Source organism: Ascaphus truei, chromosome 6 (assembly GCF_040206685.1).
Source record: "Ascaphus truei isolate aAscTru1 chromosome 6, aAscTru1.hap1, whole genome shotgun sequence".
NCBI classification, from domain to species: domain Eukaryota; kingdom Metazoa; phylum Chordata; class Amphibia; order Anura; family Ascaphidae; genus Ascaphus; species Ascaphus truei.
Window position 1 is genome coordinate 60985763 of NC_134488.1, and position 27076 is coordinate 61012838.

Sequence of the window (27076 nt, forward strand, 5' to 3'; positions counted from 1 at the left end):
CTCCCCTCTGATAAATACACAAGCACTGCATTATTGTACTACTCACAGTAACTGAACACCGGAAATCCGCCATCTTACTACTCCCAGTAACTGGATAGTCACACCAGAAGCAACGGGGGACACAGACACAATGATAGATTAGGCTGCATCCAGTGTTCGCATTTTATTAAGATCCAGATAAAATCATTTGCATATATCTGTCTAATTAAAATATTTCATCTCCATGAAACCACAAAAAGTTTTATTTACAAAAATGCAAGAGGCCGAATGATACACCAGAACCCTCTACACACCCTGTACACTGATTCCAGGACACAGAGTGGCCGATCTGACTTCTACCGAGGCCACAAGCCCAGGGCTGGATCGTGTGACACGGTGACCTGCACTCAGTGGGCTGGCAGCAGTGTCTCTGTGCCTGCACCAACCTGACAAGTTTATAGAGAAGTAAAAACACGTGTCTGCAGGAGTCAAATGAGCTAAAGATGGGAAGCTGACATGGAATAAATAGTGTGCATCAGGCTGATTTCTGGTTCATGGGGTTATATAAAATGGCTTTGGAATTTAAGTGTATGGGGATTTGATGCTGCGCCTGACTTTGCACTGTGTGAGAGAAGCAGTAACGCCTATGTCTTGGACCAGACGTTTCAATGGAAAAAACTCTGGGTCATAAGAATAAATTATGGTAAAACATGGCAAACTCTGTGGGGATGTAAAATCTTTCAGAGGATTGTATGGACGAGTTAAAATATATGTACACGTGAAGTTAAAAGTGCACAAACAAAAATCTGGTCTTTCCCAATTCTCCAAACATTGAACAAGTGTACGTTACAAGAAGTCGGTACACTGCTCAATACAATTCTGTTATTAACCAATGTAAACCTGCAAAAAAATACACAAAATCATTTACAGGACGCTGCAACATTTCAACATCAGATCCATGACCACAAATATTTGTGTAGGATTCAAGAAACAAATTAATTTTCATGATTATGTGACCCTGCCTCAGAAGAAAACACCTGCGTGTGGTACATTTGGCAGTAACACCAAACTGTGGAGCCGTGTACAAACCAGTTTACAAACCATTCTGAATCACTACAAAAAGGAGCAGATATTCAGCCAATTCCCACAGCTGCCTGATTAATCCCATGTGCCACTCACATGTGAATGGATTGATGTTACTCTAACCCAGCACACTGATAACTCCCTAATACTTAGATATGATCATCAGCGGGAGAAGCTTGAAATGACCCCTGGCACAGACACCTAGCTGTGACAGCACAGGACACCGTGAGTGTAATGTCACAGTAACAAGGAGGAGGTTCATTATCTTAACAACGTCAGGTATAACACAATAAAAGGGCTCCTGGGGGACTATAAATATGATGAGGGAAAACATGTATTAAAAGCATGAAAGTGTCACAATGATGTCCCTTGTTCTTCAGAAGGTGACCTGGAGAGGCTGAGCTGGAGGGGGAGTCTCCTTGTAGCTGGGGCTACCTCCGCTATGAATTCATGGAGGATCTCTCCTGCTGTCCCTCCCCAGCTGCCCTCACCCAAGAAACATACAGTTCATTTTCCTCCTGAGGTTTATCGCCGGGAGAACCTGTTCTTGAAAGCTTTGATAGTCTTGGCCATCATAGGAGCAACTTCTGGAAAACAGGAGGGAGACGCAGAGTTACCGTCCTGAGAACATGGCGTCCGATTCCCTGCACCAAGGTCCCACAGAAACCAGCACTTTTACCTTGTGATGTCAAACAAGAGTTTATCGTGCTGAACGTTAACCCTATATAACATCAACCCATCCAGGACCTGCTGACAAAGCAATTACCACCCTCCCACAGGAGGAGCTAACCCCCCAGATGTAACACATTCCAGCCAATCACTGTTTCTTATCAACCAGAGGCCACATACTTTTGACTTGTGGCTTGCGGGGGTCGTAGCCGGGCGGGTTACTGCTCTGTGTGGGTGGCGTGCTACTTGTGCTTGGTCCTTCGAATGACCGTGGTCCTTCGAATGACCGTGGTTCTTCTGAATGACCGTGGTTAGTGCTGCTGATACTGCTTATGCTGCTTATGCTGCTACTGATGGGCATGAAGGGTTTAATCCTGCAGAGATGGAAGGAGGATAAATCACACACAGGATGGGACAGTTTTATACACTGGACAATCAGTTCCAGTCCCAACATGTTCCCCAGTTGCAGCTTTTTCTGAATCCTGCCCCTTGGACACAGACACAATGTGCCTGTCAGTCTGAATCATGCTTACACTGCTCTGTTTCACTGTGATCCTCCCCACTGTACCTGATCTTCTCGTCGACAGTGCCTCCTCCTGTCCCGAACCTCTCCTGCCTCCTGCGCACATCCCGAGGGGGCTTCACTGTAGAGTTGACAAACGCCATCTTGGCTTGTCTGCCTGCAGAGGGAAGGCAGAGTCACAAGAGGAAGGAGGGAAAGAGAAAATAAAGAGCAGAAGTTACTTCACTGGTGAAGAGCAGAGGGAGAGGTTACTTCACTGGCCGCGTTAGATGCTCTGTGCATCTGTGGGATTTGAATGTTGTCTGTATGTTTAGAACCAGGACTACTGGTGAATTTCGGAAACGATGGGAAGCTTACGTCACCAACACATATGCTTGTGCTGTGCAGCTTGGATGGCCTAAAGACACAGTTGCCACTTTGTGAAGGAGTGAAGGTTAGCACACCCAACAGGGTAACTCACTAGTCAGCAATCAACTTCAGGCAACTGCAGATAGAGGCAAAAGCGGAGTTTCGGCTCACATGGCCCTTTCTTAATCCAGTGGTCCAAGTGTCTTTTTGCTACAATGCGCTGTCTCCGTTACTGTGAGTTACCCTGTTGAGCGAGCTGAGTGTTCTTTGCTTCTTTTTTTTATTTGTTGATTCTTGGATACACAGGGGATTATGACTCCATTATAATTACTTTGTTAGGATTTTTTTGTGACTGGTATATGTGGCTTGCCATTTTCTGTCTATACAGACACAGCTGTGTTCTACCTGCCCCAGTTGCCCCGCCTCTCTATACAGACATAGTTGTGTGTTCTACCTGCCTCAGTTGCCCCGCCTCTCTATACAGACACAGCTGTGTGTTCTACCTGCCTCAGTTACCCTGCCTGTCTCTATACAGACAAAGCTGTGTTCTACCTGCCTCAGTTGCCCTGCCTCTCTATACAGACACAGCTGTGTTCTACCTGCCTCAGTTACCCTGCCTGTCTCTATACAGATACAGCTGCGTGTTCTACCTGCCTCAGTTACCCTGCTTGTCTCTATAGATACAGCAGTGCACCCCAACCCTGGCCCAGTAACCCCATGTCTGTACAGCTCTGACTGGTTTAACCTCTGGGTCGGCTCCCACCTTTGGGCTTGTTGGCATGAGCAGAGCGAATGTTCTGTGTCAGCAACAGCAGCCGCTGCTCGCGAGCCTCGTGCAGTCGCAGGTACATCTCCCTCCATGACTCAAACTCCTCCGCTTTCTCTTTCTTGAAGTCTCTTTGACAGTGGTTCATCCACAAGCGATCTGTGTCTTCAACTAAAACCTGCACAAGAACCGCCAGCAGCGTCATCCAGTGCCCAGCTCAGCGGAGCAGTGCAGGCCATCGGCCATTGATATAACACAGGCTAAAAATACCAGCACAATCACACCAGTCCCCAACGGACAGCAGCAGCTGCTCCGATACCAACAGGAGCTGTCAAGGGAGCTGGGAAGAGGCCTCTGTAACTCAGCAGATCGTCTCTCTAATCAGACTGTGGAGATCACCAAATAACACAGGGGTGGCCAACTCCAGTCCTCAAGGGCCACCAACAGGTCAGGTTTGAAGGATATCCCTGCTACAGCACAGATAGCTCAATCAGTGGCTGCATTTGGAGTATGCTACAATAAAGTAATATCTTTATTGACAATTCTATTTTTGTCTTTTCTGTTGCTGGTATACCTTTCTTCTTGAGATGTTCATTTTTTTGTACTTATTACACACAAACACCCGCCTACACCTGGTATACCTTTCTTCTTGAGATGTTCATTTTTTTGTACTTATTACACACAAACACCCGCCTACAAAAGGGGCAAGTGCACCCATCATGGCATTCAAATAAACATACTTAACCCAAGCCCACAGATCGGAGTAGAAGAAGAGATACACATCGCACGCAAGTGAACAAATTGAAGTGTATTGCACAAAAAACAAACAAACAAAAAAAAACAATGTTTTGGTCCTAGCATAACATAAGACCTCTATCAGGGTGGTGTTGACAGCCCTGCAACGTGCTGCCTCCTCTTCTATGAATCTTTATATTTGCAGGTGAGATCAACGTTTCGCTCCCTGTTGAAACCTTTATGAAGAAGATCTTGGATAAAGGTCTCAATGGGGACAGAAGCGTCGATCTCACCTGCAGATAAAAATATTCACTCGTGTTTTTTTTATCAAGACGTTGTTTGTATATAGATATATAGATAGTGAAGCGATCTGGTGGTGAAGGGGTTAGCCAGACAAAAAAGAGGAAAGATGGCGGTGCACAGCCGGAACGATCACCAAGGGTTGGTAAGTTTCAAAAAAATGTTTATTGGCACATTATGCAGGATAAAAGAAACGCTCGTGCGTTTAACGCACAGCGACGCTTTGCGTGAAACGCGTAAGAGCGTTTCTTTTATCCTGCATAATGTGCCAATAAACATTTTTTTGAAACTTACCAACCCTTGGTGATCGTTCCGGCTGTGCACCGCCATCTTTCCTCTTTCCTGTACACCGGATCACCCTGACACCAGCAGGAGTACGCAGACTGCAGGTCCACCTGACAAGAGACCAACCGTGAGTACCTCTTAGGTCTCTTGTACCGCGGGACATATCAACCATTCATGGACTTATTTTTGAGACGGTTTCCCTGATTTTTTTTTGTGACTGAGATTTGAAATCACTGTAGATCCTGTGCGCACGGATGCCGATCTATGATTTTACTAGTCACCTAACACAAATCTACTCAATGCATTTATGTGGTTCTTCAAAAAAAATCATGGATTAGAGGCTCACTGTTTACATCCGTCTCTACATCTGTCCCTATGCTTGTGAACTGATATTTAAATGATTCTGCAAGGTTACAATACCATACATTGAGGCAGCCCCAATATATATTTTCACATATTATGCAATAAGGTTTTCAGATGCACTGTTTGGTTTGGGATCCTCCCAAACACGTTTCTCGGGTTAGCCCGACATAAACCCAACAAGTGTCTCAGAAGAGGGGTTGGGGGGGGCACAGCTCACACTCACGTGGTTACACTCCTCTATTCGGTACAGCTGGTCCGGGGTACACTTCTCCAGAACTGGCTCTAGCACGGAGTACGGGACACCTCCCACTTCATAGATAGCTGTAAAACAAGAGCATCCCTCAGGAACAGCATCTGCAACCCACCACGAGAGAGGGGAACCAACCCTGTGACCAGTGGGTAACAGAGACCCATCCAGTTAAAAATGAACATGGCAACCCCCTGAAGATGAGAATGCTTTATACTGGTTGACTGCTGCAAGAGGGGGAGAGAGAGAAGACCCTGCTACTAATATGGCGACTACCACTGTGTCAGCTCTGCTGTTACTCCCTTCACTCTGCGGTTAAGACCCCATATAACCCCGGGACAATGACTGATTACAGCTGTGATGGAGGAGGCTGCCCCAGCCCCCAACCCAGAACCTCCCTCCCAGACCCCAGCGCCTCCCTTACCTCCTTCCGCTCCTCTCCATGCGCAAGTGCTGGGTTTTCGCGCCAGGGAGAGAGTTCTTTGTTTGTGAATCTGGACCTTCCAATTAGCCCGCTACAAGCCTCGCCTTCCGATTGGCCAGCTACAAGCCTCGCCTTCCGATTGGCCAGCTACAAGCCTCGCCTTCCGATTGGCCAGCTACAAGCCCAGCACCCTCCCTAATGATTGCCTATGGAGCAGGGCTATGAGGTCAGCATGATACAGAGCCCCTGATTGGCCCCCTCCCCTAGCAACCAGTCCCTGATTGGTGCAGCGGACTCCCATAGGCTTCAATGGAGCCAATTTTCTTAAAGAAGCCAGCGCAGCCTGAGTTCAGACTCACTGGGGAAAGATTCAGCTGCTGTGATCTCTCTTTGGAACATGTTGATCTGTGCAATTACCCCACTGCCCTGTGCCATCCAAAAGACTTTATTCCCGCTCCCCCGGGTGAAACTGACCACTTGTATGTTTCAAAGAAAAACTCTTTCATTTCTCATACCCTCCCATTTTATTTACTGATGCTGACTATGTTTTATTTTGTGTACTGTACCCTCTAGATTAAACTCTTGTTTGATCGCTCTATTGTCGTGACCGAGTGTTATCCCATATGCTTTTGTGTAACTTGTGACCTACTGTATATTGTGATATTTGCTCAGAGGCTACCCTCAAGTGACCTACTGTATATTGTGATATTTGCTCAGAGGCTACCCTCAAGTGACCTACTGTATATTGTGATATTTGCTCAGAGGCTACCCTCAAGTGAGTTCAGCTAGGTTTGTTACTGTATATGCCTTGTGATTCATAACTTGCTGTGCACTCACTGGGAGTTCTGCAATTCTCTAGATTAAATAGAAATGTCAGTGTCCCCAGAGACCACCAGGGTAATAGCAGTTGGGTTGGGATCATTGTGATCTTGGTACGGGGATTGTGTAATTGTTTAGCGTGTTCTGGGCACCCTCTGCATTCACGGAGGTTCCCTTGTCCCCAGAACCCATACTGGTATCAAGGTAAGGTTGTATAATCTGGGTTCCAGGCATAAGAGTGTGACTCTTGGAGTGGGGCCCCTAGTCGTTCTGGGTGGTAACTACCCTCCTAACAGTCAGGTTAGGATTCCAGTGTGTAGTCTGGGTCAGTAACCCCAGGCGTGGGTTGGCAGTATCCCAGGCATAAAAGAGCGTGTTTCTTGAGGTGGGACCCCTAATTGTTCTGGGGGGTAACTACCCTTCTAGGGAGGTCAGGCTAGGATTCCCAGGGTGTACTCTGCGTCAGTGTTCCCAGGATTGGGTGGGTGGTGTCCCGGGTATAGGAGCGTGGCTCTTGTCGTGGGCCCTCTAAAGGTTCTGTGGTGAGGTGATGCTACCATCCTGGCAAAGTGAGGCTAGGGATGGTAGTGAGTCTGGATAGATTCCGTATAAGTGACCCGCTGTTTTGGGTATCGACGGTCTAGCGCTCCGGCGTGATCAGAACGCTCCGTGACGGCCGTCCGTCACAACAGCAAAGTGAACATACGGCACACCAGTTATCCGGATTTAGCTGCACATCCAGCTACCGCTCAGCACAACCCACAAGACTTCCCAAGTGTGACCTGGGCTGAGACACAGCACCCCCCCGGTACTTACAGTCTATGTTGTTAGCAAGGACCCGGATGCACTGCTGGTACAGGGACGTCATCTTGGGCAGGTATGCAGTCTTGGATCCAGAATACACCTGCATCTTGGAGTTGAATCTGCGTCCTGTGAACCCTGAGGACTCCTCGTCCTCCTGAGCAGACGTCACCGGAGCTAGGACAAGAGCAGGAGCCATTACAGATACACCCAGGATGAGGAGTGTCATGATAATACCATTAGATATTATGTATTTTAATTAATATGGTGCTTAAGGGGTTAAGGTAGCTACAGTTTGATTTAAAAAATATAATATATATTGGGTTTATGATAAGTCAAGACTCTTCCTAGGCCTGTGCAGACCTACAAAGAGGACTTCATTGGGTGGACCATCACTAAAAGTGACGCGTAATTTAGAAGGCAATAAGTGATAGCCAGATACTATTCAGTCAGACTCCAAGAAAACTAAACGTTTCTGAATAATTACTGGTGCATTACAGAGAGGTGAAACACAGGTCATGCCTTAGTTGGAGGACTTTATTAAAAATGAGAATATCATGTGACGTCGTCTACTGTACATATTAAGAGTTACATATCTGCAACCGTTGCAAAGAGTCGCATGCAATGAGACCACACAAGACATGAGTAAGAGGTGCCATGGACAGATCTCATTTGTCACTCAAATTTAGGAGCAAAATCTCGATTAGTCTCGTTACGTCCGTCATAATTGCCTGGATCTGTTGATATGACTCACATGTCTAAGTACTAGAGAAAGGAAGATGTGAGAGCCCGAGTGAGGCAAAAACGTAACCGTCGTTTATTAGTTTTATTTACTCTCGTAAAACCGTCAACCTAGCAGCTGATTTACAACAGGGGTGGGCTTATGTTGTTTCTATGGGGGAAAAAATAGTACATAAGACTTGGCATGGTATTACAGAAATCCAAATTCAACAGAGGTGTGATTAGGATGAAACACTTTAATTTTCATCTTTCTACACCAGTGACCCCTCTGGAGGAAAACCTATGACAACGTATGTTAACGTAATATATAGGGATTTCTGTTTTATCCTATTATTTTAATAAACTGTCCTGCATTTACTGTAATTGTATGTTCTTGTAATTATCTTTTTCTTTAATCTGAACCACTGTATGTGTGTATATATAACATTCTTTAATAAGTGATGCTTTGGGCTCTGAATGAACTGTTGCACGCTCTGGAGAGAGTATTTATATTTTCGGACATATTTTGCTACAACAGATAAGTGTGTGTGTGTGTGTTGCATAGTTTTTTTTCTATAATGAACAGGGACCCGAGACCCTGGCAGATATATATATTAATTAACATATTTTGCTTATTTCTTGGGTGGTGAAAGTGGACAGACATGATTGCAATTGAGTAAGGGGTTAATATATTGACTCACTAGCTGAGAGACCCGGCGTTGCCATGGATGTAAATGCGTAATAGGTAGTATTATTTATAACTCGTGGAACAATAGGTGAGTATTTGTTGTAAAGGTTTCGGGGGGGGGAGAAAGGGGAGCGGGGGGGGGGGGGAGAAAGGGGAGCGGGGGGGGGGGGGGGAGAAAGGGGAGCGGGGGGGGGGAGAAAGGGGAGCGGGGGGGGGGGAGAAAGGGGACCGGGGGGGGGGAGAAAGGGGACGGGGGGGAAGAAGGGGAGCGGGGGGGGAGAAAGGTGAGCGGGGGGGAGAAAGGGGAGGGGGGGGAGAAGAAAGGGGAGCGGGGGGGGAGAAAGGGGAGCGGGGGGGGGAGAAAGGGGAGCGGGGGGGGGAGAAAGGGGAGCGGGGGGGGGAGAAAGGGGAGCGGGGGGGGAGAAAGGGGAGCGGGGGGGGGAGAAAGGGGAGCGGGGGGGGGAGAAAGGGGAGCGGGGGGGGAGAAAGGGGAGCGGGGGGGGAGAAAGGGGAGCGGGGGGGGGAGAAAGTGGAGCGGGGGGGGGAGAAAGTGGAGCGGGGGGGGGAGAAAGGGGAGCGGGGGGGGGAGAAAGGGGAGCGGGGGGGGGGGAGAAAGGGGAGCGGGGGGGGGGGAGAAAGGGGAGCGGGGGTGGGGGAAAGGGGAGTGGGGGGGGGGGAAAGGGGAGTGGGGGGGGGGAAAGGGGAGTTGGGGGGGGGGGTGGAGAGCAGTGGGCATATGTATTGTCATAATTTATGTATGGGCATTTCCCCCCCCTCCTCCGTGCGTCCGTCCCCCTGCTGATTCGGCTGGTGGCCCCCCCCCCGTTCCCCGTGACTCCCCGTTCCCCGTGACTCCCCCCCCCCCCGTTCCCTGTGACTCGCGCTCCCCCCCCCCCCCGGCGCCCGCTTGGTCCCCCGATGTGCCGTCCTGCTGAGTGAGGCGTGCAGGCGGCTGCAGGAAGCGCCCTGTGTGGGCCTAAGACTCGCGCTCCCCCCCCCCCCCCGGCGCCCGCTCGATGTGGCGTCTGGCTGAGCGGCGGTAGGAAGCACCCTGTGTGTGTGGGCCTGAGGCTGAGGCGGGACGCGCAGTGGGCCTGAGGCTGAGGCGGCATGCGCAGTGGGCCTGAGGCTGAGGCGGGACGCGCAGTGGGCCTGAGGCTGAGGCGGGACGCACAGTGACTTACCTGAGCGGGTGGTAGCGCCGGGGAGGTAAGGGAGCGGCTGGGGTAGGAGGGCCGCGCTTCCCGTCCAGAGCCAGTGCAGGACGGCGCACGTGAGGGGGGGGAGGGGGGCGGACAGAGGGTGTGTGTGTATAGAGCTGCTGTGTTGTGTGTGTGTGTGTGTGTGTGTATAGAGCTGCTGTGTTGTGTGTGTGTATAGAGCTGCTGTGTTGTGTGTGTGTGTATAGAGCTGCTGTGTTGTGTGTGTGTGTGTGTGTGTGTGTATAGAGCTGCTGTGTTGTGTGCGTGTGTAGAGCTGCTGTGTTGTGTGTGTGTGTGTGTGTGTATAGAGCTGCTGTGTTGTGTGTGTGTGTGTGTGTGTGTGTGTGTGTGTGTGTATAGAGCTGCTGTGTTGTGTGTGTGTGTGTGTGTGGGCCGTCACTCCGCCTCAGGCCAATGAGAGGTGTGCGGGGGCGGGCGACCCAAGGGACCAATGAGATTTCCCCTAGGGACACCGGACATCCAGGCAGGCAAACATACAGTGCTTTCACTAATATAGTATAAGATTGAAAGTACATTGCGCAGGAAAAAGGCGAGTTGGCTATAATAGCCGTGCGTATTAACCATGGTTGCATAAATCCAAGTCATGTGCGTGCGGTTATATGGGGATGGATTGAGGGAAGATATTGTTAATTTGAGGGACCTTTGCAAAGGTGATAAGTGGGCCAGCTAGAGAGCTGTGTATTAACCCTTGCCCCATATGCAGGTCACGTGCTCACAGGTGTGCCAATTGTGACAAGGAGTCACTCACTGTCTGATATAAGTCAACACACACACACAGACAGGCAGATACCTTTCCTCTTCTGGGGAGAATGGTGGCGCGCACACACACACACACACACACACACACACACCTTTCCTCTTCTGTGGAGAGAATGGTGCAGCTTCAGTGGAAGGGAGAGGCCGGTAGTAGGGCAATGGAATATCTGGTAGCACTGGCACCTGATCTATCTGTGAATGAAAAGGAATGAGTGTGGTACATACATATATACAAACAGGCTTCCTATAATTTGCAGCTCCGAATTATTTGATTTACTTATTGACGCAACTATGAAAATAAAACATAATAAGAATAATTATGCCGCATAATCCGTCACATATGAATTGCAGAGGCGCTTTCTGTTAAGAATGAGTATCTAACATGAACCCCCGTCCTTGGGCAGCTTCACCTGCCGGACACCACTAGGTGACAAGTCACGTAAGCCTGCAAGTGATCAGAGCCGGCCTGCGATTGGTGCTGTGCGTGTAATCTTACAGGTCAAGCTATAGCAGGTTTATGATAAATGACCCTTTGTTCATTCCCTGAACAAATCTGCATAACAGGCACGGTGTCAGAAACAGCTTCAGATGCTCTAAAAGCCATAATTTTATATACTATCTGCATCACCATCCTGTTACACAGGTAAGAGGAATATATCTTATTCCTATATAAGCCTATTCTATGAGAGATTCTGTATCAGTCTGTATGGTACAAGCCCTCATTCCTTCTCTGTGCTACGCCATATGCAACCACCTTCCCCATGTGCCCCGCAACACACAGGCACCCATCCCCGTACACCCGCAACACACACAAACCCTGTACGTGACCCTCACAGTCTGACCTTGGTCGACATAACTGGGGGGGATTCTCTCTTGCGGGCCCCCCTGTCCTTGGCAGGCGCTGGCTCTTTCTGTTTGGAGGCGTCTTTGCTCCTGGGCTCTGCTCTGCTCTCGCTCTGCTTCTTGCTGGCCCTGTCAGATGAGGTGGCCACTGGCTTTGCCACTGGTTTCTTCTTCTTTTTCTGCGGCAGGTCATAGCTCAGACACGATTCGAAGGACTGTGTTGGCCGCTCAAACTCATCGTCCATACTGGGGTCTCTTACAGGCACTGAGAGCTTGCATTTCTTGTCCTGCTCACTTGCCTCGGGGGTCCTGGGTTTGCCCTTGTGCTTGTCCCTGGCCCCTGACCCAGGCTCCGCCTCTCTCTCCACTGGTCTCTTTCCCCTCTCTGCAGTCTGCATGTCCACGTCCTGCCTCTGCTTCTCACGTTTGTATTTCTCGTGGTGTTTCTGCTTTTTAGTGTCTGTGGAATCCTCTGCCTGACTTCGGGAAACACTGTGTCTGCTCTTCTCCTTCTTACAGGGGTGCTCCCGGCTCTCGGGGGACAGTAGCTTTTCCCTGCTGCTTCCGGCTGAGGGGGGATCTTGCGGTGTCTCCTTTGAGGCGAGTTTCTCCCTCTTCCGCTCTGAATTCAGACTCTTCCCTTCTGGCCGGTGCTTCTCTTTGTGGGAGGATTTGTGCTCTTTGCTCGGTTTATGGTGAGTTCTGTCCTTGGTATCTGTTTCTGACCTGCAGGTATCCACGTACAGACTCGGGGGGCTGTGGGGTGGCTCGGGGGAATACCCCTGCCCATCGTCCGAGTCCTCGCGGTCAGAATACTGACGCCAGTTCTCCTCCACCGGCTCCTTCCTGAATCCTCTCTGGGGCTCAGCCAGTCTCCTGTGCCCCATGTCGCTCCGGTGAATCGGCTGCACGTCCTCCTCATAATCCTCCTCTGCTTCATCTTCTCTGGGGGACGGAGACCTCGGGCGCTTCCTAACGCTGCTCTTACTGTGCTCTCTCTCTTCGGGATCTGCAACTCTGGAGGAGTAGATTCAAAGGGAGAATAAACACCATGAAACATCCCCTCACATGAGGGGGATGCAAAAGGTCTTGCGCTATATGACACGGGAGACTCAGATATTGTTGCCCTGGCACATGGAGCAGATAATGAGGCATCTATAGCATCAGATCTACCTCAAGTAACTCAACGCAGATGAGCCACAAAACCGCAGACGCTGCTCACCTCTGAGCTTCCTGTGGTACCAGTTTCTTCCACTGAGCGACCAGACTCTTTGCGAGATCACCGACCAGCTCATGCTTCCGCAAGCCATTCACCGCCTTCCCAACCCCCGTCTCCTACACAGCGTGACAAAGAGAAGACCAGGGTCACTCACCTTACAGGACGATGCGAGTGGAAATACACTGCCAGAGAGTCCCTTCTCTAGGGGTGGTCTTTGACTCTGCCCTCTCCTGCATATCTCACAGCACAAAGTCCTGCCGTCTCCACGTTCGAAATGTCACCAAGATACACCATTTTATAACTCATGATGCAACTAAAATCCTAATTCACTAACTCATCCTGTCCTATGTTGACTATTGCAACCTTCTCCTGGTTGGCATTCCCCTTGTCCGTCTGTCCCAACTCCAATCCATCCAAAACGCTGCCACTGGACGCCTCTACCTCACTCCCCACTCCGCTTCTGCTGCTCCACAAGGCAAATCCCTACACTGGCTTCCCATAATCTTTAGAATTAAATTTAAAACCCTAGCTGTGATTTACAAAGCTTAACAACGCTGCCTCACCTTACATCTCGGCCCTCATCCTCAAATATATTCCTACACATCCGCCTTTCCTCCTGCCTTATTACCTCCTCTCACTGCCGTCTACACGACTACTCCTCCCGCGCTGCCCCCTCTCTCTGGAAGTTCCTACCACGCACTCTGCCATAGCTTTCAGATATTTAAAAACTCACCTTTTCAAGGAAGCCTATTTGTCATACGGCTAACATCCAACTACCCCCTCCCCCCCCCCCTCCAACCCCATTGGGACCAGCAGTTCGACCAATCACCAATCCCCACCCTACGCAACATCCCTCCCGCCCCCAAACCTTAATGGAATAAGCGGTCCGGCTGGGTCATATTCCAACCTGAGCTACACTCCGTGTTACAATGAGCAGCCACTTTACTTTATTGTTCCAGCATTGTCCTTCATTCCCTCTCAATTGTAATGTCTCACGTTTTTGTGCATGTCCGTCCTGCGCTACATTCAACCAGGGACCAGGATGGATTGGCATTGGTTGTTAGTGTGTTTTGTTTGACACACAAGCCATGCCCCTCTGGCCCCTGTGCGCAGTGACGCCACACGTGGGCATTGGCTATGCAATACGGCTGCGGTGTCTGACGAGGTTGCGTCGCGGGTCATGGGTCGCGCACCCGCACCACGTGACATACCCGGAAGTTACCGCAACTGGCCCACGCGATCTAGTGGTGAGTATAAATTGCACTCTGTATGTAACTTATGTATTCACCTTGATAAAGGACTGTAAGTCCGAAACGCGTTGGTGTGTTTTGTACTCTATATTTTGATTCATTAAATAGCTTTATTTTTATGGGAACGTACGCCTGCTGGTTTTATTGCTGCATTCAGCGCTGGATATAGTGCTTCGTTTTTTCCCTCCCCCCATTTCTTCATGAAGATCACCTACAAACGGAGGCACATTCAACCCTGGGACACTGGAAACATTGGACTTGCTGCTTATGGTGGATAAAGAATCCCAAGTGAGTTTATTCCAGGTTGTCCCTATTTATCTTGTCTGTAAGCAAAGGATGTTTCATCTACTGGTCACCGGCAGGTGTTTCTGAAATTATCCTTACCGCCTTGTCATGTGGGTTTATTTTCAACCGGGCTGCATCCTTTGGGACATTTAAGTATATAAGCAATACAGGGTTGTTTTCCATACATATCTACAATTTCTTACTACTACGAATTGTCTTGAGAGCACCACACATTTTTTCATATGGGTCATATTCCAACCTGAGCTACACTCCGTCTTACAATGAGCAGCCACTTTACTTTATTGTTTCAGCATTGTCCTTCATTCCCTCTCAATTGTAATGTCTCACGTTTTTGTGCATGTCCGTCCTCATTTGTATGTACCGTTTGATGTAATAAACATAACTCTATACCCCCATTGTACCGCGCTGCGGAATATGTTAGCGTTTAACAAATAAATGATAATAATAATGTGATGTTCTCATCGCTCTGCTGTGCTTCCTGTCTTTCTGCATATTAAACACTCTACGTTTCTCTTGTGACGCTCCGCTCAGACAGAGAACATCGTATACAGATACCATGGATAAGGATCCCATGCCCACAACGCCGGACCCAGAGATACACAATTGATATCAGGGGATGGATACAGAATGTTTCAGTGTGTCTCTCCTCTCAGTCTGTTCCCCACAGCACAGATCTTACCACCAGGATGTCAACAGTAATTGGCAGCTCAGCAAGTCTCTTCAAGGTCTTCTGAAGCTGGGGAAGAAAGCACAGTTCAGAGGTATTTTTTTCTCGTTTGGACATGCTAATATTACACAGAAGCACAACCCTCAGCTCACATCATTTAGAGAAAGGCAGGGATGCTGCAGAAACCTGGCAGGATTATAATGGTTCTGTATTGTGTGGTAGAAATAGCATACACAAGCGCTAGCACTATATCATACCTCTAAAGAGATTAAATGGTGATAATCAAATCGTTATAAAACACAAAAACACGTGGAAGTGTCCAACATAAGTACAAAGTCTCTTAAATTTAAACAATGTCCTTCCAGCAACCTAAAAAAAACGTGTTTCTCTAAAAAAACAAAACACCTATGTGGAAAACTGCTCGGCGCCGGTTCTCTTGGGCGCAGGTAGTGGACCCGGATGGTATGCAGAAACAAGAAGAAAAAAACCATATAGTGTAATATGGTTAACATAAATGGCACAACTTTTCGGTGAAATCTATGACGTTTCCTCTCTCTTGAGCTTTGTGCGAGAAACAGAAGGGATGCGGAACAAATGGAATTGTGGAATTAAGGCTGAGTGACCCTTTAATCCGCATCACTTCTGTTTCTCGCACAAAGCTCCAGATAGCAAAAATGTGAGTGCAAAACTTCAGAGATTTCACCGAAATATATTACACTATATGTTTTTTCTTGTTTCCGGATACCATCCAGATCCACTACATGCGCCCAAGAGAACCCACTCCAAGCAATGGGTCCGTATTATCAATCTCCCCATCTGAGATACTCAATGCTCATGTAATTTATCTCACAATAACCTCAGACACTTGGGTGAACAACAGTATCCCATATCTACAATATCCCACAAAGCAGGCCTGCCCAACTCGTAAAGTCAGAAGGGCCGAACTGCTCCAAGGAAAAAAAATTTGGGCCGCACAGGTTAAATCATCATCATCATCATCATCATCATCTCTCCTCCAGCACCTCTCATCATCATCATCATCATCCTCATATCTCCCCCAGAACCCCTCACTATCAATCTTTACGATACTCCCCATCTATCTCTCATACCCCCCATCTCTCCCCCTCACCCACACAATACCCCCCTCCACATCAAACACACAATACCCCCCTCCACATCAAACACACAATACCCCCCATCACATCCCCCCAGCCCATTCCATGTCAGCATCCCCCCCACAAGTCAGCATCTCCCCCACGTCTCTCTTCCCTCAATATGACACTCTCTCCCCCTCCCCTTAATGACACTCACTCCCCCTCCCCTCAATATGACTCTCTCCCCCTCCCCTCAATATGACACTATCCCCCTCCCCTCAATATGACACTCTCCCCCTCCCCTCAATGTGACACTCTCCCCCTCCCCTCAATATGACACTCTCCCCCTCCCCTCAATATGACACTCTCCCCCTCCCCTCAATGTGACACTCTCCCCCTCCCCTCAATGTGACACTCTCCCCCTCCCCTCAATGTGACTCTCTCCCCCTCCCCTCAATGACACTCCCCCTCCCCTCAATATGACACTCTCCCCCCCCTGCAACTCACATCACACCCTCCCCCTGCAACTCACATCAGTATCTCCCCCCCTGCACCTCACATCACTCCCTCCCCCCCTGCCCCTCACATCACTCCCTCCCCCCCTGCCCCTCACATCACTTCCCCCCCTGCCCCTCACATCACTTCCCCCCCCCTGCCCCTCACATGTCATCAGCCCTGCCCCCCCTCACATGTCAGCAGCCCCCCCTTCACATGTCAGCAGCCCCCCCTTCACATGTCAGCAGCCCCCCCCTCACATGTCAGCAGCCCTCCCCCCTCACATGTCAGCAGCCCCCCCTCACATGTCAGCAGCCCCCCCTCACATGTCAGCAGCCCCCCCTCACATGTCAGCAGCCCATCCCCCCCCCTCACATGTCAGCAGCCCCCCCTCACATGTCAGAAGCCCCCCCCCCCTCACATGTCAGCAGCCCACCTCCTCACATGTCAGCAGCCCACCTCCTCACATGTCAGCAGCCCACCTCCTCACATGTCAGCAGCCCACCTCCTCACATGTCAGCAGCCCACCTCCTCACATGTCAGCAGCCCACCTCCTCACATGTCAGCAGCCCACCTCCTCACATGTCAGCAGCCCCCCCCTCACATGTCAGCAGCCCACCCCCCCTCACGTCAGCAGCCCACCCCCCCTCACGTCAGCAGCCCACCCCCCCTCACATGTCAGCAGCCCACCCCCCCTCACAGCCCGTTTTTCACACCGACCCCCCTCCCAGCCCGTTTTTCACACCCCCCCCCCCCCCACCAGCCCGTTTTTCACAACCAGCCCGTTTTTCACATCCACCCCCCCACCAGCCCGTTTTTCACAACCAGCCCGTTTTTCACCGCCGCATGTTGTGCAGGCCTGCCACAAAGGATATTGTAATCAGATTTTTCACAATGTCCAGGGAAAGATGGATGTGTCACAACTACATTGTTCTATTGTAAGCTCTTTGGGGAAGGGTCTCCATATTTATTATATTATTATTATTATGTTGTCATTTAACAGTTAAACTTATTCCCATTGTTTGTACTTTATTGACCTAGTATTGTAACTTGGGCTAGCACTATATAAATAAAACTATACATACAGCAAATTACACACACATCTAAATATTACAGCGCTAACATCTACCTTCTAAACACGTTACAACTTTTGTTTGTTGTCACTCTAAGCATAGCTAGTGGTGTCAAAAAATATCAACACAACTGTGTTACTATGATGTGAATAACAAGTAAAATATCATATATTTTGCATTCATTTCTGAACACTCAGAGCTGTTTGTCTGTAACATCAAAGGCATGCATTGAACTAGGGTTGGGCAATAACAAAAAAAATGACCAATATGAAGAAATGTATTGTGATAATATTTATTGCAATAAATATCTTCAATAGGAAACAAAAAGACACCAACTTTTAAAAAAAATTTTTTTTATTATTTTGTTAAAAAAAAAAATATGTGGTACGGGATTGAGTTATCATTTATTACAAGTTAAAGGTGTTTTAAATAAATTACATTTTAAAAATGATTAAAATACCCTGCCTATCACTGAACATCATAGATGCTGGTAAAGTGGGATTAAGTTTTAATCCGTCTCCTCTCAACATCTCCGATGTTCAGAGGAAGGGGACAAACCGATCTCCAGGGATAAAAGGGGGCTGCTATCATTTAGGGTTGGAGTGTGAAGGGGAGGAGCTGGACCCCCTTTTACAGATCTGCCTTCTAAGGAGGTGATCCACTAAGGTTTGTAAAGCACCGGATCCGGCATTAACTGCCATTCAAATCAATGAGCCAACCCAGGATCGGGTGTGTTAACTGTAACGGACCTTAGAGAATCCCCCCGATGAGGCTGCCCAACTTAAACAGTATGTCACCAACTGTCCGTAAGATGTCAATGACACCCATGGTGGGCAGTACGAGCGTGATTTTAAAAAAATCTATCGATTATCGCGATATAATCAAATTAGTAGATTGTCAAACTCTACTTTGAACAAGAAACATACAGCAAATATCTCACTCAGAATGTGTGATACATGTGACCAAATGGTGCAAGACTGAGCTAAAAGATGTATATCTCTGCAATAAGTAACATTAACAAGGTCTTCCCACTGCAATATATTACAGTCCCTGGCAGAGAAGGGCTTGTTAGATGTGTCCCATATCCAGTCAGTCTCTGGTACATAACATTAGCCAGCAAATCCAGCATACAGAAAGCGAGATATTCCGGGTTACGGTCTACATAGTCATATGTGTGCACGTATGAGTGGGTCAGTGCGTGTCACAGATACACACTGACAGTGAGCTGGGGATGGGGGGGTAGAGCCGGAATGTTTCAATGTTTGTTCACCCCTGCTTACACTGCCGTGTGTCTAGATACACATAACCAAAATCATGTTTTCTTTTCGCTGGGTGCAATAAATCTGTTAATCTTTTGAGTGCCCTACTGACTGAGACTGCAGTGGAAGAGTTGCAGGGGTAGGGAGATCAGAATTGCAAGGGGGAGTGGGGTACATGTGCATGTGTTTACATGTTGCTTGAGAACAGGAACATTTCAGAACCATGCCATAGCTACCTTTATCAATAAGGAGATAAGGAAGACCTAGGAACTACAGACTAATCAGAACAAGCGGGATATGGCAGTGGATACAACACAATGGACCACATCGAAGTTGTACGTAAAGTAATTTCCTGAAGTAATAAATACGATCTACCACTCAGATTATGATTCATACATTACGTAAAGGCATCTGAATCTGTCTACACCTCCGCCATTTAAATGAATTAAGTCTTAATGATTAAGACAAAATGTTGAAGTTACATAGTAGATGAGGTTGAAAAAAAGACATACGTCCACCAAGTTCAACCTATGCTACATTTAGACAACAGATAATGTATCCTATATTTGTACTTAACAGTATATTAGAAGGCAAACAAAAAACCCCAGTGAAATATCATCTAATGATATCTCATAAGGGGAAAATATTTTCCCTCCTGACTCCAAATTACTCCCTGGATCAACACCCTTCCCATGTTTACTTATTTGGTATATCCCTGTATACCTTTCCTTTCTAAAAAAAGATATCCAACCTTTATTTGAAGATATCTATTGTATCTGCCATCATAGTGTCCATGGGTAATGAATTTCACATTTTAACTGCCCTCACTGTAAATAACAATTCCTCCAACCTTAAGGGATGACCCTGTGTCATTTGTACTGCACTTGGGATGAATAGCTCTTTTGAAAGCCGCTTGTATTGTCCCCATTATATTTGTATATAGTTATCATACTACCCCTCACAAACGCCTCTTTTCTAATGTAAACAAATCTAATTTAGCTAGCCTCTCCTCGTAAATCAGATTATCCTCCTCCTTATTAATTTGGTGGCTCTTCTCTGCACTCTCTCTAGTTCCATAATGTCTATTCTATGGAGTGGTGCCCACAACTGTACTCCATATTCAAGGTGTGGTCTTATTAATGTTTTATAGAGGGCCATACCAGTAATTATTTACTTCCCTTCCACCCATTGCCCGTTTAATGCAAGATAAGATCTTGTTTGCCTTTGCAGCCACTGCATGACTTTGGGCACTATTTCCAAGTATTCCTAAATATTTCTCCCTCAAGGATTCTCCTAATGTATCCCCATTTAATTTGTCTGTCTATCCTTGCTTCCCAAATGCATAATCTTACATGTATCTGTATTAAACCTCATCTGTCATTTACCTGCACAAGTTTCCAGTCTCTCCATGTCCTTCTGGAGAGAAATTACATCCTGCTCTGATTCTACTACACAATTTAGTGTCAACAGCAAAGATGGAGACTTTGCTCTCTATGCCAACCTCAAGGTCATTAATAAACAAGTTAAAAAAGCAGGGGTCCCAGTGACCGATCCTTAAGGTACCACAACTTTAGCACAACCTGAAAAAGTTTCATTTACAACAACCAAGGCTGCGCTTATACTGCCGGTGACAGCGATGCAACGTCGCAGCAAAACAAATGCATTGCCGCCGTTGCGTGCGCTTATAGTAAGCGCGATGCGACTGATTGGTCGCGATAGCTGGAAGTCATCTCTATTTGATTTTCCAGCGACCGTCGCCGGCACTATAAGCGCAGCCTAAGTGTTCATTGACATTATAAAGAACATTTACATGAATGCCACATTATCCATTAGATTACATGAAGATACAAGCAAGATGACAATCAGCAAGAGTGTGCAACACGGGGGGACATCATGTCACCAAAGCTCTTCACGTGTTGCTGTGAAAAACAGTTCAAAACATTGAATTAGGAAGGAAAGGGAATTCAAATCAAAAAGGTGAATATTTGAGTCTCCTATTTGCAGACAAAATTATTTTTGCCACAGTCCAGAAGACCTCCATCAACAAATCATAGAACTCAAAGCAAGTAATAGAGTAGGCCCCCATACGAATCTCAGCAAAGTGACCAAAGTGATGTTCCACAAATGTGTGAACGCTACAAAGAGATAAAAAAAAAATGGAGAAGAACTAGAAGTTGTTGAAAACGATGTCTACCTTGGCCAGCAAGTATCAATGGATGGGAACCTTTCGAATAAAATCAATAGGAAAATGAATAAAGGATGGAGCGCATTTGAAAGAAACAAGACAATTATTCAAGGGAACTTTCCGCTGTGCCTCAAGAGGAAAGTTTTCGCCCAGTGTATTCTGCCTGTGCTCACATGTGGATGTGAAACATGGACCCTAAATGCAAAGATAACTCAGAAGCTTCATACAATTCAAAGATGTATGGGGAGATGTATGTTAGATATTACCGAAGAGACAGGAAAAGGAATGAATGGGTTCGAAACCAAACAGTCTGTGACATCATCACATGGGTGAAGAAATTAAAATGGCAGTGGGCCGGACATATTCTAAGAAATTACCGTCATGGTCCCCGACTGGATTCCACAGGATATCAAAAGACCAAGACGACGACCAAAAATAAAATAGGAGGATTAAAACAGGAAGCGTGTTGGATCATTGGGGAGGCCTTCCTCCAGCAGGGGATTGCGTTTGTGTGTTTTTAAGTATTGCGGGATATTTAATTCCTTGACCACAACCTGATGGACGGGGGTTGCAATAACCCCTCCATGTCATATCTATTGCAGTGTTTCCCAACAGGGTTCCGCGGAACTCTGGGGCTCCTTGAGAGCATCAGAAGGGTTCCGTGGGATTTCCCAGAGCAGGGCTGTTAGGGGGCTGGGTAGTTTCCTCTATCCTGGTTGGCTGCACTAACCTGCAGCAGCTATTCAGGAGGAGGTGTGGCCAAGCAGAGGAGGAAGCAGCATGGACACGAGACAAGAGGTGAGGCTGTGTGTCTGTCCTGTGCCCCCCCTCTGACTCTTTCATTCTGTGCCCCCCCTCTGACTCATTCTGTGCCCCCCCTCTGACTCTCACTCTGTGCACCCCCTCTGACTCTCTCACTCTGTGTGTGTCCCTCTGACTCTCTCACGCTGTGCCCCCCCCTCTGACTCTCTCACTCTGTGCACCCCCTGACTCTCTCACTCTGTGCACCCCCTCTGACTCTCTCACTCTGTGCACCCCCTCTGACTCTCTCACTCTGTGCACCCCCTCTGACTCTCTCACTCGGTGCCCCCCTCTGACTGACTCAGTGCCCCTTCTGACTGACTCAGTGCCCCCCTGGGGGGTGGGTGATGTGAGATGAGGGGGGGTGTGATGTGATATGCAGGGGGGGGGGGTGATGTGAGATGCAGGGGGGGGGTGGGTGATGTGACATGCAGGGGGTGGTGGTGATGTGAGATACGGGGGGTGGGTGATGTGGGATGCGGGGGGGGGGGTATATAAGGATGATGATGATGATGAGGGGTGCTGGGGGAGAGATGAAGATGATGATGATGATTTTACCCGTGCGGCCCAAATCTGTTTTCCTTGGAGCAGTTCGGCCCATCTCACTTTACAAGTTAATATGTATTGGCGGGGGCATTTTTATTATGTATTGGCGGGGGCGGGGTATTTTTATTATGTATTGCGGGATGGGGTTATAGGTATTTAGGAGGGTGGATTATTTGGTATGTATTTTGTAGGGGGGATTGAGGGAGAGTGAGGTAATTGACGGAAGGTAGGGGCGAGTGAGATGAGAGGGGGGAGGGAGTGAGTGAGGAAGAGAGGGAGTAAGAGTGACACGCAGGGGATAAATACATGGGGGGGGGAGAGTGAGTGAGACGGCGGGGAGAGAAATACATGGGTAGAGGGTGGGAAATAGAGGGGGCTCGTGAGGTGTGAAATGTTGTGATTTACCCCTGTCGAACCTAATATGTGTCAGCCAGATAGGAGAGTTCCCTGAGATTTTTCAAAATACTTCAAGGATTCCTCCAAACAAAAAAGGTTGGGAATCACTGGTCTATTGTATTTCATGCAAAAGGTTTTACATTTGTTATGAATGTTTGTGGTCCCATAAACCCCCCAAATCAAGAGGACACCTACCCCTTTCATTTCATGGGTTATAATTTATATCACAAATCCCAATCCCATGATCATTACAAGAGGTGATCATGGAGAATACCCCTCTGCACAAAATCACAAAATGGAGGTGCAGCACTATTCTCGCCCCCTGCGAACAACTGAAGAATTATATTAGATAAACTCCTATAGTCAATAGGAGGTCGTTTTGCGGTTTCATTTTTGGGGTTACCTTGGTAAACATGTGTTTTTGATTATCACAAGGAGTACCCCCTCCTCCAAGCATGTGCTGAAGGAGGGGGTTACGCCATCATTACTCTGTGATTTGCCAAAACAGTATGTAAGCCTATATACATATCTGGTATCCGTGTACTCAGGGCAATAAAATGTAGTATTCCATGATTACACTAAGCTTCTCCAATTAATCCGAAGTTAGTCGTCTTTATATCTTTCCCATAAATGAATACTGTTTCCAGCAAAACTTCACAGCCAAAATGTTTTTTTTTTGTGCAACCATGTCTAAATTCCTTACGGCATGTATTTTCTGAAGATATATACTTTCATGGGGGCTACTTTTCTGCTAAAGGGTAGTTATCCATTGTCAAATGGCATGTCCCTTTAGTGTTCAGCCCTGAAAAAATTCAGACAAACAGAGCACTACGTACATAGTTACATAGTAGATGAGGTTGAAAAAAAGACATACGTCCATCAAGTTCAACCTATGCTAAATTTAAACGACAGATACTTTATCCTATATTCGTACTTACAGTATATTGATCCAGAGGAAGGAAAACAAAAACCCCAGTGTCATATCATACAATTATATCTCATAAGGGGAATAAATAAATTGCTTCCTGACTCCAAATATTGACAATGAGATTTCTCCCTGGATCAACATCCTTCACATATTTACTTATTTGGTATATCCCTGTATACCATCCCTATCTAAAAAGATGTCCAACCTTTTTTTTAACAAATCTATTGTATCTGCCATTACAGTCTCCATGGGTAATGAATGCCCTTACTGTAAAGAACCCTTTCCTTTATTGCTGGTGAAATCTCCTTTCCTCCAACCTTAAGAGATGACCCTGTGTCCTTTGTACTGCCCCTGGAATGAATAATTATTTTGAAAGTTCCTTGTACTGTCCCCAAATATATTTGTATAAAGTTATCATATCCCCTCTTAGACACCTCTTTACTAATGTAAATACATCTAATTTAGCTAGCCTCTCCTCAAAGTTAGATTGTCCTCTCTCTAGTTCCATAATGTCTTTTCTAAGGAGTGGTGCCCAAAATTGTTCTCCATATTCAAGGTGTGGTCTTACTAATGCTTTATAAAAGGTAGCATAATTATGTTTACTTCCCTTCCATCCATTGCCCATTTAATGCAAGATAAGATCTTGTTTGCCTTTGCAGCTACTGCTTGACTTTGGGCACTATGGCTAAACCTGCTGTCTAAAAGCACTCCTTAATCTTTCTCCATCAAGGATTCCCCTAATTTATCCCCATTTAATTTGTAAGCGGCCTGTTTATTCTTGCTTCCCAAATGCATAACCTTACATTTATCTGTATTAAACCTTATCTGCCATTTACCTGCCCAAGTTTCCAGTTTACGTAGACTTATTATTATATTCGGACCTCTAATTGCCAAAGCAGTATACAAACCTATACATATTGGATATAAGTGTACTCCGGCGACGACAACATTTAGTATTTCTTTTGATACATTTTGATGCAAACTCTAAACTCAGGGGTTTCTCGGAGCTTGTTCGGTATCTGTGTATTTGAGTTTAGAGTTTGCATCATACATATATATATATATATATATATGTGTGTGTCAAAAGAAGTACTAGTGGGCGTGGCTAAATGTATACAACAAAAAAACAGACAAAGATGCCCAAAGCTACTTCCAATGTGACAAAAATACACAGTGCAATACCTATATATTCTCTTGAAAAAAGGGTCATTCAGTTTAACCCTTTGGCCAAAGCGTCTTAATCTGCTGCCACTTACAAGGCATGACCTTAGCAGGTCCTAACACTCCCTGGGTTAAAATTCTTATTAACCTGTATAATTACAGGAAGAATGATTACATTGGATCTGTCGTAACCTGGCAAAATGAAACTGACCTGCCAACTTGGAAAGACGCTTTGGCCAAAGGCTAAATGACCCTTTTTTGAAGAGAATATATAGGTATTGCACTGTGTATTTTTATCAAACTCTAAATTCAGCCTGATTTTTTTTCTCAGAAATGTTCACCATTTAAAAAAAAAAAATCCCAGTCAAAAATGTTGGCGGGGAAAGGACGTTACTCCCATGTTTGAATTCCTTGGGGGTGTTCTTTTTCAAATGTATGCTTTAATGGGAGGTATATTTATACTAGAGCGTAGTTTTGCCTCAGCGATGATGGCATATAGCTTATCTTACGACTATTGGTCAAAATAGTATGTAAAGCTATATATATCTGGTATCAATGTACTCAGGAGACCCAGGGCAATAACATTTAGCATTTTCTACCCCCATGATTACATTAAACTGGTATGAGAAATTGTGATGCAGCGTCTGCAGTATGTGATCTCGATCATTTTGTTATAAAATGTACACAATTTATGGGAAAATACATGCTACTTATGTTTGAATTCATTGGATCAGACAATATATACTAATTGGATTCTTTTTTAAGATTTAGTAGTTTGGGGTCTGATTGACCAAAAAGTATGTACACCTATACATATCTGGTATCAGTGTACCCAGGCGACATTGGGCATTCAAATCTAGTATTCATTTTAATGAAAGGATGAAGGTTGAGTATTTTTCTATCAATGCTATATCTTGGTCACACGAAATACAATTCATTAAAGATTGACAGATGAAAAAAACAACTTTGTGCTGAAAAAATGATTTATAGTTTTCATAGAAAGTCTAACACAGGAATCACGATTGAAAAAACACAGAGGAACAGGTTAAAAACATACTTGACCACGTAGATGGCAACTGCCCTTGGCAGCAAAAAAGTTAACACGATACACCCCACACACACCCTCCCTTAGCAACCCATCCTCCAGCTATCCACTCACAGACCCCCACTCCCACAACACGTTACCCCTGCGGATTGTAATGCTGAAGGGACAATGTCGGCTAAATTACGAAGTTAATAATCCTGATTTTGTTAATCGCTTGGGCTATTTTCTTATACTCTCCAGTAACAATTCCCCAACCTTACACGCTAGCCATATAATACCCCCCACCCCCATAAAACTATACAACCCGTCACCCCCCTCACAATTCCCTACACCTCACAATCCCCTGCCGGGTTACAGCCCCCGGGCCTCCAGTCCGCATTATCTCTCGGCACCCTCACTATCCAACCTCGCGCCCCCCCCTCCATTGCCCTGGACGGTGATCTCTCAGCCCCCGCCAGGGTCTCGATGCTCTCTTCATTGATACATTATTATTATTATTAGACTCTACCTTCTTCGGCTCCGTATTGGCCGAGAGTCGGGATTGCAGCTTCTCAACAACTTCCAGCACGGACTCCGCCATCTTTAGCACTGGCACTAACCGTACCGGAAGTGCCCTCACCAGCCGCTTTCTCCAGCGCGCCTCGCCATCTTTCTCAATGGCGGCCCGATGCACGTAACCGGAAGTGGTCGCCTGACGTATGCATTGCTGGAGAGATTTCTACCTAGGCGCCATCGCCATCTTTATTACTGGCAAGGGGGTTTGGGGAGACCTGTGACAGACCAAGTGTGGGAACCTAGAACCTGCATATTTGGTAACTTGCTTACAATGTATTACCAGCACAGTGGGAATGGCAGGCGATATAGCAGTCTTTGCAGGTGGCATGAAAGAATTTTGACAAACCAGTGACAGTACACATCTCACTCATTTCCCCAATGTGCCTGTCACTACACCTTCCCAGCAGGAAAGAGACCTGTTACCAGTCACAGCTTCAAACCCCTCACCGGGTGCCGTAAGACAGCAGCACAGGGCCTTGAATCAGTGATGGGGGACCACCCTCTTGCGAGCAGCCGTGACACCC

The 27076-nt window shown here is 46.9% G+C and overlaps 1 protein-coding gene across 1 annotated transcript; it reads right to left on the reverse strand.

The window, feature by feature from the left end:
- Positions 1 to 144: 144 nt before the first annotated feature.
- Positions 145 to 26630, reverse strand: ELOA (elongin A). The gene is made up of 11 exons (XM_075604450.1): positions 26506 to 26630; positions 15027 to 15083; positions 12795 to 12907; positions 11572 to 12589; positions 10825 to 10921; positions 7358 to 7519; positions 5275 to 5372; positions 3366 to 3546; positions 2300 to 2411; positions 1912 to 2105; positions 145 to 1649 (listed from the first exon to the last, which is right to left on the reverse strand). The coding sequence occupies exons 1-11, from the start codon at positions 26575 to 26577 to the stop codon at positions 1588 to 1590; spliced, it is 2166 nt and encodes a 721-aa protein (XP_075460565.1). The 5' UTR covers positions 26578 to 26630; the 3' UTR covers positions 145 to 1587.
- Positions 26631 to 27076: the final 446 nt, after the last annotated feature.

What these genes read in the sequence shown, in the direction of transcription:
- ELOA (XM_075604450.1), bottom strand. Translation starts at nt 26,577, where the DNA reads ATGGCGGAGTCCGTGCTGGAAGTTGTTGAGAAGCTGCAATCCCGACTC. An exon ending in CCAATACGGAGCCGAAGAAG is followed by an intron (nt 15,084 to 26,505) that starts GTAGAGTCTAAT and finishes TTTCTTCCCCAG; the next exon opens with CTTCAGAAGACCTTGAAGAG. An exon ending in CCTTGCTAACAACATAGACT is followed by an intron (nt 5,373 to 7,357) that starts GTAAGTACCGGG and finishes CTTGTTTTACAG; the next exon opens with CTATCTATGAAGTGGGAGGT.